Source organism: Phalacrocorax carbo, chromosome 6, assembly GCF_963921805.1.
Source record: "Phalacrocorax carbo chromosome 6, bPhaCar2.1, whole genome shotgun sequence".
In the NCBI taxonomy this organism is placed as follows: domain Eukaryota; kingdom Metazoa; phylum Chordata; class Aves; order Suliformes; family Phalacrocoracidae; genus Phalacrocorax; species Phalacrocorax carbo.
The window spans coordinates 7,189,933-7,206,362 of NC_087518.1; the positions used below are offsets into that span (position 1 = coordinate 7,189,933).

The window sequence follows — 16,430 nt, forward strand, 5'->3', positions numbered from 1 at the left end:
ATATGTGTACACAGACATAAACGTGAAAGTGTGATTATTTGTGTATGCCCATATCCATGAGTTAATAAAATTAGTGAATTGTATATTCTTTATTGCAGATTGTAACAATCTTCATAAGCAAAACATTTTGGAGTTATTCTGCTTACAGGCTAAAGAAAGTTTTACCAAAATGAAATTGTTCCTTAGTGTGCAAATGACATGGCTTCTTTTACTGAATAAAATGCATCTATGTTGAAAGCACCTATGAGTCTGTACCCTCCCTACTAATCTTTTTGTGTAGATACTGTCAAATGAGGATACATCCTTTGCTTTTTGCCAGGCTTCCCATTTTCTCTTTGAACATCCATAGAATTTGCAAACAGCATTCAAACAGTAAATACTAATGCAGTTCCTTTACCCTCCTACCCTTTTCTGTGTATGGGAGGTGATACTTGCAAATATAGTGGGAATTCTGGCAACAATTTGCAGTATATGGTCAGGAAAATATTTACAGCCCACCATTGGCATGGTCAGCTCTTATTCAATTATATTTTGTGTTTTCATCAAGCTCCTAAAGGCTTCCTACATACAATTTAAAGGGATGTCCAGAAATATTCACAGCCTTTTTTTTTTCTACTCCAGAAACTTACATTTTCACTACATTTTCTTTTCTGAACAGCTGATACCTTAGCTGGTAGCTGATACATTAGCTGGCAAAAGAGACACCTGAAAGCACCCTTTACCAGTACCATGTGTAGGAAGATTACTATTTGCTGGTAGTTTCTATTCCAAAGGGAACGGATTAAAAAATAAATCACCACAACCTTATCTGTGTGGTTGCATTTGTAGATATTCTCGTTCTCCTCACAGCTAGTCTCAAAGCTGAGCCCTGACAACGTACCAAAAATGGAAAAAAAAATTAAAAACTTTGGCCTTTTCATATAGAAGCACTTTGAGAAAATTCTGGTTTGACATTTACATTCTCTCACCACAAGCCCTTCAAGGCTTGATGAACTGTTCACTAATGAATGACATGAGGTCAGTGCAGGAAAAAGTAAAAATGAAATGACTTAATGCCTAAAATACAAAGAACAAGAAAGAGTGAAACCCTGTCTGAAGGAGGTGTAAACTGGAACAGAATAAACGGTACAGAGAGGTGGTGAGATGATTGATTGTTGGATGGCAAATTGATGCAGGGCACCCAGTAACCCAGAATAGTCTGTATTGGGTCTGATACCAGCCCCCTGTATAGTGTAGTACAGTACAGTACAGTGTATAGTACACAGCAGACCCCTGCATGGCTTCAGGTACAAGCCCAAGAGTGACGTTTTACAACCAAGTGCAATTTCAGTACCTCATTAAGGCATTGAGATATTTTCTAACCAGGGGTGATGCAGTCTGCCTACAGCTGTGACTGCAGACAGCACAGTTCCATTAGGCGTAATATACTCCTGTCACCAGCTAAGGCAAAAAATCCTCCTTTATGTTACACACTTGTAAATGTCCAGATACGCAGCCTAGACAACGAAACAGCGACTGTATGCACCAAATACCATAGTAACTGTTGTTACCCTGCTTTATGTTGAGGCAGTTCAGTTTTCTCTAGTGGTGCATTCAGGTTTTGCTGTAAGATTTTTTACACAATGCTGCACTTCTTTGTTAGGCTGTTCAGAAAGGTTATGGTTTTCATGAACTTCCGTGATCACTGAATGACTTGCTAGTGTCCAACCAATTGTAATGAAAGTGAAACCTGCATCCATACCAAAAGATTTTATTGAAATAGGAAAACACAGCAAGCAATCTACAAAATCCACTGAAAAAGTACCCCATGACCCCAAACTAGGTAGCATAGAAAACTACTTTTAAATCAATACTTAATTCGGCAGAAAAATCAATTTCCCTCCCTCTGCAATCCATAAAATTCATCAGGAAAAAATTACCCCTCACATATTAGCAGCCCCTTCACCCTACAGGTTTAGAAATTAATTACAATAGACAATTTCAAGCCCTGTAACAGGTTGGGACGACATGCGATATGGTATTTTGCAACCTGTGAATTAAAACATGGATTAGGTGTGATGTGAACACCTACAGCTTTCCTAATTTCCCTAGCCTCCCTTTGGTAGAGGCAAACACTGCTTTTTTAGCTACAGCTGGCCACAGTCTCAAGGAGTATCTAGGTTTCATTCCAGGAAAAAGCTCACCTCTTTGCAGAAACTGTGCAGGACGCAAACAATCCTACACAACAACTCTTGTTCTGTCAGTACCCAAATAATTTCTCTTAAGGCAGTGACATCTTGCCTTTTTTCTTCCACATAGGTATTCCAGCCCTGCTGTGAAATGGTTAAAGAGCTTTGCCCGCACGGCACACACAGAGTTCGCAGATTCCTATCGGTAAGCATGTGCCCTTGGGTATGGATGTTCCACATTTGACTGTCTGGGCAATCTCTTAATCTGTGAACTTTCCTTTACACTCCAGATAGCTTGCTGTTAAATTTGTTTTTACATATAACGGCTTGCTGTTAAATATGGTTTTAAATACAATGTACGAAATAATATTGATCTAGCCAAGATTCTGCTTCATATTTCATAAATCTTAAAGTGTTTCTTTTTATAATGTTTGCCTACGTAATAGACTGAATTGCTTAGCACACTCATGACAGAGCCTGCCTTTTCATATCACTGTTTTGCTGCTATTCTAACCACCGTTCCTTTCCCCCAAGTAACTCTGTTTTTTTTCAGACCGTTAGGCATTTCTTTCCTGAATTTAGATTGTCTATACTTTTTAAAGTCTTCAAAGTCTTTGTGGGGATACAGTCACACCTTATCAGAGGTCCAGCCTCTGAGAGGTTGTTTTCCTCCACTGTATCCCACAGCTCAGATCTTTACACTTTTTGTATTCACAGTCCTATATTGTCTCTGACAGAAGTTCAATAAAATTGTCTTTCTACCCACAATATCAGGATTCTCAGCGTTGCTGGAACTGAGTGTTATAGACCTACAGTCTATGTCTGCTGAGAAACCCGTACTCCCCTGTCTGCCTCATTATACAGTAGGCCACTGGCAAAAGGTAGCAATTCATCTCTTGTAAATTGATGCACCACTTCTACTGTTTTCAGCCAATTAATTTACGTCATAATTCCTGAATGTTTCCTTTTTACAGAGTCAAATGGTTAGATATCAAAAAGGTGGAACATTGCTGGTACTATTACTCCCCTTGGTATTGCCTCTCTTGCTATAAATCTTTTTAAAGTGGGTACTTTTTCTCTTTACTCCTACATGCTATTGTTTAAAGTCTTCCCTCTTTTAGGCACTTCTTTCCAGTTTTTAGCTTTAACTACATGTCAGGCTTATCACACGATGTTAAAATGTGGCACCTTGGCTCCCCACAGCATCAAACAGAAGATGCAAAGACTGTTTTAAGGCTTCACTTTATTCTTTTGCTCCTAGCCACATACAAGTTCTACTACATACAGCTGAGGCACACACCACTTGAAAATGAGAAAGGCAAACTGATATTTACATACATGTATTGATGATGCAGCACTAGCTAGAGCTCATATATTTGATGAAGACAGTGCACCCAAAAGATTTGATCTTCCTAGCCAAAAAATACCCTATCCTGCTTGCTTCCAGGATCCCTCCCGTTATATTAATTTTTTAATGAATGGAAATTTTGTGGCTGTATGTAATGACTGAACTCAGTGACCTAGGAGGTCATTTACAATTCTAATATGCTATTTTTCATTCTTCATTTTTATCCTTCCTTTGTTTTCTAGACTTGAATCTTGTTAATTTAATTTTAATCTTTTATTACCCTTCCTCCACTCATTGCTACATTTACTACTCGCCATAAGTTTTTCTTTTTGGTTTTACATTTGGAGATAAGCAGACATGACAGAGAAAAGGAATGAGGAACGGTGAAGGACTGGGACAGTGTCATAGACTGAGGGAGACTTGTGCATCAGGACTCAGACTCTATAGTGACACCATAAGACTCAGTTTATAATCTTGTTTCCCGTACTTCAGTCACCTACAGTGGGACTATTTTAGTGAGTCTGTTGCAGTTTTACTACCCTCGTGTTATTTTTGGGGATGCTGTGTGTGGTGTATCTTTCACATACAGATTAAGTAATTCTCTAGGAAATTTATGTGGATATGAAGCTCAAGTTCTATAGGTGACACAAGAATAATTACAAAGTAACATGCACATGATATGTCTTTCAGTCCATTGTTTCCAGTTTTCTGAAAAAGAGGCTACACTCCATCAAAACCAGACTAGAGCAACCATATTATCCGTGAGCAAAAGCGCAAGTGTGAGGGCTCACCTGACTCGCAGGTACTCTACTGAAGTCGTAAGACTAATTGTGTGAATAAGATGATGTATTTGGCCCAATTCTATTTCAGTCTAATTTAGAAGAGTATCCTATCCATGAAAATGTAAATGGTCCCTCCCTGTTTCACTGCTGTAATAGTGGTTTTATTCCTGACATGTATCAGCATGAGCTCAGATATATTACTCAGGAAAAATTATTACGAAAAAAAGCCTCCATTCAGCTCTGCTAGCTATAATGAGTTTGTATTTGTCAAATGGTTTTATGGTTAAATGAAAAGTTAATGATGAACAACCTTTCTGAACGGCTGGATACACCATCCATGTGCTGGGTGTGACATCCATCTTTACTGAATAATGCTTTGGGAGGTAACCTGCATGGATGAGAAAACGAATATACTATTTCATTGTTACAAGTCCTGCTGCAATGAAGAGGGCATGCAAAAGCACTTAAAATTATGCTTTACCTGTGATAAAGTAACTTTTTTGATTTTTAAATGTTTTCACTCAATGCTATTCACTTCACTATTCAGGCTTATGGATAAGTTCTTAACAGTTATGCCTTATGCAATGCTTTTTTAAACTTAATTGCAAAAACATTAGTAGCTGTTTCGCATTAAGCAGACGCCTGCTAAAAAGCTTAGCTACAATCTAGTTTTTTATGCATCCTGGAGAAGATATGAGAAAGGCAGCACCCTCAAATGCTGCACACCCATGGTACGGTAGGGAGGAATGTTTGGAAGCCTAGAAGGAATGTCTTTTTAAATCAGCCTCTCTCCCTCTACCCTTTTTTATTTTGCAGGTCTCTCCTTTTCCCTCATTTGTGAGGACAGTGTGTTGGGACTACTGCTTAGCTGTCCCCAAATTCCTGCATCCCAGATGAGTTTTCCTAAGTGTTGTTATCCTAAAAATAATTCATATGGTGTACCTCTTCTCTCACACCCCCACGTATATCCTTGTACCCTATACTCCAAGAAAGCCTGCTGCTGCTTGCTCTGCTAATTTTTTCAGAGACCTGGTTGATCTAGATTTTCTTTGGTTTACACATACACAGAAGGAAACTGAATGTGAAGACAAGGAATCTCTATACCTTTCCCTTTCATACTTTAAAGATCAGGTACCTTCTACCCTAGAGATACAAAAAACTCGTGTCTTGGTGACTAACCCAGACTCTGCATTTGCACAGTGTTTTTCCATTTACTAAATCTAAACAATAAAAAACACAGTAAAAAAGGTTCTCCATTATTTATATATATGCAGTGAAAGTGCTCCTCATAGCATTAAATGATAATGTTGCATGCAATCCACACACATTATCTGAAAGCTTATATACCTGTTATATATATATAAACCTAATGCAGACAGCCATAATAGTTTGTATGAATAGGAAACACTGTGCTTACTGAACCACAGTCATGAAACTAAAAATGAAGTTATATTTCCACCACCATAACACCAAAGTCAGTATATAATATTCTGAAAGAACAAGCACACAGTAATACCTAGGTTAATACAAAGTACCCTACACTATTGCTCAATGCTATCAAAAAGATGCATCTTCAGACCCTTTATTGGAACATATTACACTATTTAAATTGTCATGACAAAGACAAAACTGTTCAATTTCAGCTTTTTCTAGCACCTCAGTTTTTATGAAATTGCAGATTTTTTTCTAATAGAAATATAATTTATTTGCTGATTAAATTCCAATAAAGGAGTTGTTCAGTCCTGATTTTTTTAGAAACACCTTTAGGAGCATATGTTCGAAGCACTGACAGGAGCATTCTCTTTTGTTCCCACTCACATCCTGGACTAGAAGATGGGGATTTGACATTTTGTTTAGCCAACTATTTCATCATAATTCACTGAATAAATAATGTTCAGCATAACTAATGGCTGTATATAATGCTAAACTTCGCATGCTTCAATATAGGTGAACCTAATATGAACTGTTGTAAAATTGCAAGGGTATCTCATCTGCTGCTCAACTTTCAATTTTGGTTTTTTTTTTTCAAACTAATATTGTTATTTGGTAATTTGTGTGAACTATTTAAGGTCAGCTGTCCATTACTCATAGGTGGATTATCCAGAGTATGCATTAACAAGAAACAGATACAGAAATGCTCCATGGGTTCACAGAGACTGTATCTGCAAAGACAAGGCCATTTCACTCTTGAGCCTGCTTCAGATTGTAAACTGCTCCACCCGTGCCCACACCAGCCCCTAAGTCATTCCTGATGGATGGAATGGAGCATTTTCACAAATCCGGCTTCTGGACTCACTGCCATGAAACCACAGCTCAGACTGGGAACTCGTACGTTAGACTTTATAGCCACGTGATGAGCCATGAGTTATCAGGGCTCTGGTCTGAAGCACAATTCCCCAAGCAGGGCTGAGTTCAGTGCCTCAGTTTTGGTGTAAAGGGACTGGTTTTACCTGTGGATGAAGAACTAAGAGAGGCATTTTGTGGAGTTGAGGTTAAAGGGTCTATGAAGAGTCACCTGGATCCCAGAAGGGCTTATTAGCTTGCGTTAATTTACTATTTCCTATTATTAAAAAAAAAATAGTGCTTTTGGTAATGAAAAAAAGAAGCAGCCGGACGGCCAACCAGCCAGGGCAGTACCTGTAGCAGATGAGGACCTGCTCGGCGGCCGCCCGCGCCTTTCCCTCGCCCCCTGCCCCAAGATGTCCGCCCCGCGTCCCCACACCGCCCACCCCTCGCAGCCTGCCCCGCCGCCCCGCAGCCGGGGTCGCTGGCCCGGCCGCTCTCCGCTCCTCCGGAGGGGTGGGCGCCGCGGGGCCGCGCCGAGCTTCCGCCCGCCCGGGGAGCGGGGCAGGGCGGAGACAGCGGCCGCCGGGAGGGCAGGCGGCACGGCTAAGATGGCGGCTCCCCTGGCTGGGCAGGCGGTGGGCGCGCTGCGGGACCTGACCCTGAGATCCGCCCGCCTGCGGGGCGGCTTCCCGGTGAGTGAGCTCGGTCCCGGCCGCCGCTTCCCGCTGGCTCTCGCTCGCGGCCCAGGAGCCGGGGGAAGGCGGCGGGCCGCGCACCCGGCGCCCTGGGGAGCCTCTCCTCAGAAGCCGCCCTGCTCCCCGTCCCCTCCACCGCCGCTTTCCCACTCCTGAAGCCGCCTTCCCCCCGCGGCCGGCGGGCTGCCCCGCTCGCAGCTTCCCCCTCTCCGCCCCCGTTGCTCGCAGCCGGAGGGGAGACCTTTCGCTTTCCGCCTCGGCAGAGCTCGGGCTGCGGCTCAGGTTTCCTCCCTGGAGGATGCGTTAAGCCTGAAGCCGCGCTTTGCCTTTAGCGGTAGAAATAAACCGAGCAGGCGGCCCTCGCTCGGTCGCGCCTGGCGCTTTGCGGGGTCGGGGCACAGGGCCGTGCTGTCCCGGTCCGCCGGGTCAGGGCTGAACCTGCCAAAGCGTGACCCGAAGCACCAGCTCTGGAAGCTTCCCTACCCCTAAAGCTAGAAGTACTTTTAATTCTTTTAATAGTAGGAGTAGGTGACACCTTGCACGAAGTAATATCGTTTACCTAAACGTGTTTTGGGTGGCAGCATCGTGTTGGCTTTGGCTTTGCGCTGGTGGCAGAGGTCAGGCTGGAGTGAGGGCGCTGGGTTGCGCTTGCATGGAAAGGCCGGTCCTTGCTCTGACTTCCCGGTGGTCTCGAATCTTGGAAGCGTGGTGGGAAAGATTAAATGGGCGTCCTTGAAGGGCTCACGTTCAGGAGCTCTCTTGAGGTCTAGCGTGAGTTCTTTATTCACCTCGACAGCACAGATGCTGAAGGTAAGATGAGATACGTACATTTTAGACAGCTCTGGTGCTTTTGGCAACCAGCCTCTTTATTTTGTCTTTTTATCAGATCAGCAGCTGCACAGAAATCTACTTTGGCCCACATTTCTGAGTGTAAGAGTTTTCCCCAAAGCAAAAGCCTCCAGAGCAACCAAAGCTTGTTTGTGGCTGGTTCTGCTCCACAGGTGTCGCTGCTGGGGATGCTCGTGGCTGCCAGCGTACGGCTGCGTGTACATCGGGTAAAGCGCACTGTTGGTGCTGAACATAACTTGTATTGTACACCTAGTTTTGTGTGGCTTATCTTTTAACCTGAAGGAAATCAGCTAGCTCGGTTTTAAATCTGAAATCTTTTGTGCCAAACTTTCCTTTTTTTGATGGTGGATATCGTATTTGGCAATTCGGTGTAATTGATCAATCTGTTTAGTGTATGTCCATTTTGTATATATACATGCAGACTGGGAGAGAAGTGTACGTGTATATATACACATAGATGTGTATGTATGTACATTTATCTGTGTACATACATACATCTTTAAATCTACTTGTGTTGATGAGCAATCCTGTCAGTCCCAACAGTGTTTGGTGCATATGCATTAAATGGCTGGGGACGTGTTCCTGCCATCGTGATGTACGTGGTAAGGAACTGGGAGGTAACCTCCCTTTTCTTGTGTGCGACCCCACTGTTTCTGTAGGGCTCTGACATGGCGATCTTTTGTAGGGCCTGAGTATGGAGTGTTGTCTGGACAGAGTCATCTCAGAGTGAGGCGTAATAGGTGCTTTGGTTGAGCTTGGTTTCAAGTCCTGTCTTTATCTGGTGCTGCAGTGGGGATTTGAGGTAGGGGTGGAAATTGGGAGTTTGCTCCTTATTCTGTCCTCTCTCAAAGCATGGAGTGATCCTGTCCTGTAAGTTACCCCGCTGATATTGCTGGATATCAGCTCAGATTCTCAAGAGTATTCTTGAGATATTAAGGTGGCCAACTTCTTAAAATTTTTTTTTAATTTTTTTTTCTGTTAGTTATGAAATAGTGATATTGAACTTGTATTATTTGTTTTTGAGCTCCAACACCTATTGAGAGCATCTCCCAAGATCTGTGCTTTCCAAGCAGACTATTCTCAAGAACCACATCAATACTGTACAATAACAAATCAAGGCCTGAATTTCAAAGTGAAAGACTTTCCGGTAGAAAGGTCTTAATTTTTCCAATGGTACTTGTAGAATTCCCATCTACATCATCTCCTAACCTTCTGCTGTCTCAGACTGTAAACTACGAGTAAGTTCATTAGCCAGAGCCTGGATTTCTGTACTACAAAGTAGGATAAAGCATGTGAGAGTAAGCAATCCTTCTGTTGAAAGAGTTTATCTCATTTGTATCATTCACTACTTAGCTCAGACCAGAAGTTGCACTGTTACTTTTATTTGTTTACCTTAAACTACCAAAACCTGTGCTCTTCTCAAAGCCTATCACAGTGTTCTTCTCACAGGTAAGGGTCTTCCATGGGGTAAGGACATAATAAAGAAATATCGATCTTGTTTTGGGAACCCTGTGTTAGTAGATTCTTGGTGAGATTTAAAATCTTTCTTCGTAACCTTCATGACTAATGGTTGGAGTGGCGTTTGTACACTTTGTATCTCTTGCAAAATTTCTTATTATTTCAAAACTATTGATGTTGTTCATAGCTGTGTTGAAACAAGCTATTTGAGAAGTTTGGTTTTATGCTGTCATTATAATCTACACGCAAACATTTTAAGGGTGGAATAAAAGATACTCAGTCCTGTCACATGAAAATGTTTTTATTGTCCTACCTTCCCTTTGGCTCTTTACCTTTTTATAACCATTAAACACATTTTTTACTCTTTATATTTTTTATATTCTTGGTAGATTAAGGTTTTTATGCTTTTGGAGTTTAAATCTGACCTAGTGTTTCAAGAAGATAAAAGATAGATTTCAGTTTTCTGCAGTGTATGTGGACAAGTGTATTTAGACCTGCTCTTACTGGAGCAATATTTGTAAAGAGCTGTGACAAATGCTTCAGGGACCCCTCTGCAGCAGAATTCAATCTTGTTGGCTAGCAACAAATAGGTTCCATTGAAGGCTGTTTATTTGAATGGGAGTTGGATTGGGCCCTTTGGGAGAATGCTGTGTTTGCAAAATAGCTTCAGATGCAGTGGATTTCAGCGATGAATATAAATAAGGAACAATTAAATCACAATAATAAAAAAAAAATGCTTAAGGTAACTCTCCAGTTTTCTAATTCAGTGATCAGATTGACTGGTGCATTATGCAACCCTATCCTAGCCTTCAAAACGGTCTTCAGTCCTGCTGTAACATTTCTGAATTTCATGCATGTCGAAAATATTGGGGAAAAAAAAATGGGGGGGGGAAGATGCAAATATTCCTGTTATAAAATCTATTCTGCCCTAGTGAGACCACATTTGGAGTACTGTGTTGTGTTGGGCCTCCCAGTTCAAGAAGGACAGGGAACTGCTGGAGCAAGTCCAGCGGAGAGCTACCAAGATGATCAGGGACCTGGAGCATCTCCCTTATGAGGAAAGGCTGAGACGTGTGGGTTTGTTCAGCCTGGAGAAGGCTGAGGGGGGATCTCATCAATGCTTGTAAGACCTGAAGGGCAGGTGTCAGGAGGATGGGGCCAGACTCTTTCCAGTCATGCGCAACGACAGGCCAAGGGGCAACGGGCACAGGTTGGAACACAGCAAGTTGCACTTAAATATGAGAAAAAACCCCTTTGCTGTGCGGGTACCCAAGCAGGGGCACAGGCTGCCCAGAGAGGCTGTGGGGTCCCTTCCCTGGAGACATTCACACCCTGCCTGGACGCGGCCCTGTGCCCCTGCTCTGGGTGTGCCTGCTCAAGCAGGGGGTTGGACGGGATGATCTCCAGAGGGCCCTTCCAGTCCGTACCATTCTGTGAATGTAATATATGTTAAAAATAGGGAACTGTATGAGGTTGCTCACTGCAGATGCCTTCAGTTCCTGGACTTGAATACCTATAAAGCCATGTTAATGCTGATCAGGAAGTCCTGTCTTTGGTAAGCAGCAATCAGCTGTGAGTTTAATGATCTTCCATGCAACAGAAAACATTACTGAAAATAACTTTCTATTAATGTCTTCAGAAGTTACTTCAATGCCAAATTATTTTTTTTTTTCCTTCGCTTTATGTTAAGTTCTTCAATGTATCTTGAAGGTTCAGACTGTTCCCCTATTTGGCTTTTCCTGTTTGATAGCTTTGCTATAATTTTTAAGGTTTTACATGTAGAGAAAGGAAATACATGAGCCTACAGACTCTCAAACATTTTTTTCTATAGGAACCTAAACCGAATGACTAGAAAGCTCTCTTCAAACTCTAAACAAAACTGAAATGCCTAAGTAGAGCTGATGTTTGGCCCATTTTTCCTTGGCAGTTCCATTAAACACATGGCTATTGATTCCTTTTTCAAGATGAAAGAAGAACATGAGAAGATAAATATACCTTAGACTATGTTTTTTTACTGGTGGAACTTTGGCCTTGGGAGCAGTCTGGCTGTGGCAGAGGTATTCGTAGCTTTGTCTTGAAGTAGAAAAGCTGCACTTTGCTGCATTTATTTACCTTTCTTTTGTACCTCATGTAGGTATAATCAGGGGATAGGGCTAATCAGATAAGAAGGGACAGCCTTCCTGAGTATGACATTAGGTTGAGAATTAGCTGGGACACAGTACTCTTAAACCTGGTTGTGGGTAAATAAACTCTTCCTCCTGGCCCTTCATCTGAACTCCCAACCAGTTTATCCAAAGAGACTCCTTACCTTGCTTGAGTGTATTTAGGATTCATTAAAGTTCTGCTATAAAAACAGGTATTTTTTCATTTGCCTGCCTCCTGAGGCACTAGAAAAAGTGTCCATAGACTAACCCCATGTTTTCTTTACAGGTACCTGAGTGTTTGGTTGTTTCTTCCTGTTTTCTCTGGAATATTGACAGTGCATGTGGCTTTTTTTTTTTTTTTGTTAAATTTTCATTTGGTCTTTCTGGCTGAGACTGCCAACAAGGATGCTATGAAGACTGTGTGATGATGTTGAGATTCTTTTAGGAATACAGAAAAGTGAGATGAGGTTTTAGAAACACTTGGGGTTTGGTGGTTTCTTAGAAGCAGATCTTTTCTCCACTGTATTTTCCTTTCTCTTGTTTGGAAGGTTCATTTTCAGCAAAAATTGGAAATGTATTCATTTGGTGCTTAGAGATACAGTTCTCCCCCTCCCTGTTTTGGTGGCTCACTCACAGGCAGAGTTCCAGGATCACTTAAACCCAAACTGATACATTTTGTTGTTGTTTACCACACCTGTAGTGAGTAGTTCACCTCATTATTGCCTTGGCCAGTCCAATCTTTCTGTGCATGTTTGAGACTATAATCTGCAGCTTTGAGCATATACCCTAAGGATTTTCTCCAGAAAATTTCCTTCTTCAGTAGACTCTGCTGAGAAAGCCAATTTCTAGCCATCTGTGAATCAGTTAGCTGTATATTCATCTCTTCCCTGCTCCATAGCATTTTAATAAAACACAGGACATAGAAATGATGTTATCTGTGCAACTGATTATGACAGTAACTTTGGAACTGGTAATTAAACATTGATCCATAATTAATAGCTGGCTATTGATGTTAATTTAACTAGATAACGCAGCAGGAGTAGGCATGAAATTAAGAGAAGTTAAGATTGACTATTGTGAGAAATTCCTTAATAGTGGAGGTATGCTGTGCTGTTGGATAGATGCTGTTGAAGTCTCTGTTGCGTGAATGATAGTTAAAACAGATTCTACGCTGCAAGCTGAAGCCCTCCTTTAATATGGTAATGGAAATAAGAAAAGAAGAACCCAAGATTGGTGAGTTTTTTGTGGTGTGTGTGTTTGTTTTTTTGTTTGTGACATTATGCTGATGGTGGTGTTCTTTTATAATTAGTGGCTAAATGTTGACTATGAAGGAATTGAAAAATAGCAAGTGTTTATACTTATTTGTTGGAACACTGTTTTAACTGAATTTTTTTTTTCAGTTAAATGGCTGAGATTAAAATAGTCTAAAGTAATGCCATCAATTTTGGAAATAGAGGAACTGATGTTTAGAGCTTGCTTTAAATGTTTGTGAGAGAGCTGGCATGCAAGAAGCTCCACCTAGGGAAGGTTGATGAGCCAGCTGAGAGCCTAAGGGTCAGGATTAGCACGCAGACCAACATCACTGATAATGTTATTGCACATGTCTGCTACAGACAACTCGATCCAGTGAGAATCAGGTGAAGCTTCAGACAACTGGAGCGAGCCTCATGTTAGCAGGCCCTGGTCATAATGGGGGACTTCATTCACTCCAGTATGTGCTGGAGTGGCAGTGCAGCAGGGCTCAAGTAATCCAGGAGGTTTCTGGAAAGCATTGATAACAACTTCCTCTAATGCAGATGGCTGAGGAGCCGACAACAGGAGACACTCTGGACCTCGTGTACAAACAAGGAAGAACTCATTGGGGATGTGAAGATTTGAGCAGCCCAGATTTTTAAAGGGGAGATACGTGGCCAACCTGATAGCCTCCTCTGGTGAGATGACCTGCTTTGTAGTTGAGGGAGGAGCAGTGGATGTTGTTCATTTTGATGTATACAGTATGGGCTGTAATAAGGTGCTAGGGGTGAGGCTGGGAATATTCCCAATTTCCTGAATCAGTGAAGTAATGCCATCATCCTTTGGGCTTGGAAATTCTGTTCCATTGGATTAAAACCCTTTTCCTTCCTCTCCCTCCATGCAGTCAGGCGATATGATTTAATAAGTTTATCAGTGCCATTCAGAACCATGCATCCTCTGACTGGAGGTTTTTTTTAAGGCTATATTTAATTCACCTGTGATCTGTGTTGTGACTACAACAGATTTGGGTTTTAGGAGTTGCATAGATCTTTCTATGTCAGGCATCAACAAAGGGTAGAAAAACCATGGTGCATAACCTGTCAGTTTGGGATTTCTTCCATGTCGTCTCAATTATTACTTCTCTGTGTAGTGCTAAAGGAGAGGTTATTTTGGTCAGTCCATTTTCATTCATTTTCTAGCTGCCCGATAGTCTGTCCAAGGTGACAAAAACATAACAGACAGAGGTGTCAGTCTGTCAGATGGGAGGAGTTTCGAGTTCTTGGTGGTCTTGCAGCCTGCTATAGATTAGGGATTGTAATATCTGGTCATTTTTCAGTATTTTCTTCCACTGGTGCAGAGATGTCTTGTCCCACACCACAGTAGCATCTGTTAAGGGTGAAATAAAATGAGATTTTATGATTAAAAAGCAAAATATGTGTTTTTAAGTCCCTGACCTCAGTAATATATCTCATTTCTTTGAAGGTCTGGTAACACAGATATTCTGAAAAACCATCCATCATAGCCAGTTGTATAGACCATTTCTGAGACCATTCCTATAGCAGTGGGAGATATGAGGTGGAGATGGGATGTTTCGCTTGGTGTTTCTCATAGAGGAGCCCAGAGCTGGGAGGAGCGCTTGGGAGTTTCTGACCCAGCAGAGTTGGCGCTTCCCTCCTCATCCCCCTCGTGCGGGAGGTTGGCTGGGGGGTTTCTGGCTGGTTGGATTTCTGCCAGTGACTGAATGCTTTGTTCATTACTTTGCTGTCTCTTATGAGCAGCCATTCTGGGTCGGCATTGGCTTTGCTGGTGGCCTCAGTTGCTCAGTGCCTGATTTAATGTTATCAGCTGGCAGGTAGGCTGTGTTTTTAAAGAGCTACTTGAGGATCATGCCTCTGATGAAGGATTGCTCTCCCCTACTTCCTTTGCTCGCTGATTAGCTTGTACCGTACACCCAGCTTCCACATGTCTGCAAGTCTTAATCATTCTAAATGGCCGAGCACAGGCGGTGAATGTGCCTGTTTCCAGAAATCAAGAAAGCAGAGATTGCTTTATTTTAGGGATGACTTGAAACAGACTTTCATTTGCCTGGATAGTTTGATCAGTGGTGTTAGAAATGTAGAAATCTGCTTTAAGGTCAAAGTCTTTGATGATAAAGAGATGATGCTGCTCGTAGTGTCCTAGGCTTGCTTTGAGATTTGAGAAAGGCAGCAGAGTGAATTTGCAGTGTGAATAATGGAGAAATATTAATAAAGAAACGACCCGCAATGAAAGGGAAAATCTTCAAAACTTTTGGCTACCTTTTAAAAGCTTACGTTCATCAATTATTCTGTGTCAGTTTCTGGTTTCTTCCCAACTCTGCCTAAGCAGCCGGAAGGCTGTCTGCCTCATGTATGTTTGTTCCTTTGAGTTTGCTTCATGTCAGTCTAAGTTAAATGGTTTAATTAAAAGTGGGATTTATTAACAACAAAAGGTGTGAAGCATTCTGATTTAAACAGTTGCGTACCAGTCATTTTTTTTGGCGCTTCCAGGATAGAAACTGTTACAGTCTGTTCTGTGCTAGTTTGGTAAACCAGCTATGACTTAGATGTGCAGTAGAACTGTTTCTGTAGATACTTTTTTTGTATTCTTTTATTCTGCTGCTGTGGGCATTTGCATCTTTATTGCTTGGGAGTTGTTATGCTGCCTAAAGCTCAAAGTCATAATCTTCTGTGATGACATAATGAGGTACCATGGAAATGATAATGATTTGACACCAAGTATTAAGGAGCTGGAACAAAAAACTGTGATTATGTTTCATATTTGCTTCTCTGGTGAGAAGTGTGGCTCAAACTGTCTAAATTGGCATTTTATTGGTGTTTTTCTTAAAATATCAGTGACTTCTAACACTTGAAAAAATATTCTTCCAGGGTATCGTAGGTATGAAACGCTTCTTTGATAGATATGATTACCTGAGACAGGAATTCAGAAACATTTCTGGTCAACCCATTGACCATGCTTTGAGTTTCCCAGTGATTCAGGAAGCTTAATTAGGATAAAGTGTACAAAAAATTGATAGTAGGAATGCTCTGAAAAGCATACTCCTTATCTCATGGTTAGTGGTAAAATAGTATTAGAATTATTTTTCCCTCATTATATTTAATATTTAGATCATTTATTTATTCATAGTTGCATAGAGGTATAATTTTAATCTTGTAAAAATTAGAAAGTTAAACACTTTGTAAGATGAGAACAGAAATATTAAATTTCCCCTCAGGATACTTAAAATACTATTTCTGATTTATGTGGAGAAGATAGCTCACTTCACTTTTCCAATATGTGGTGCATATCACCAACAATCTTCTTTCCTTTGCAAAGGCAGGGAATGTATTATGGCATTTTCTGCAACTGATACGCAGTTGTGTATGGTACCAAGTTTATTTTCATCAGATACTTCAAAGCCAGTAGTTTTTAGGTCAGGAAAGTATGCT

At 41.4% G+C, this 16,430-nt stretch overlaps 1 protein-coding gene across 4 annotated transcripts in view; it reads left to right on the forward strand.

The window, feature by feature from the left end:
* Nucleotides 1–6,982: 6,982 nt before the first annotated feature.
* The window catches only part of SUCLG2 (succinate-CoA ligase GDP-forming subunit beta), a 137,554-nt gene continuing 128,106 nt past the window's right edge, over nucleotides 6,983–16,430 (forward strand). For all 4 annotated transcript variants that reach the window (XR_010373297.1, XM_064453506.1, XM_064453507.1 and 1 more), the window contains exon 1: nucleotides 6,983–7,276. Coding sequence is in view for 3 of the 4 variants with exons in the window: in XM_064453506.1 (XP_064309576.1) it covers nucleotides 6,998–7,276 (279 nt within the window). In the remaining variant the exon portion in view is untranslated. The remainder of the gene's footprint in view (nucleotides 7,277–16,430) is intronic.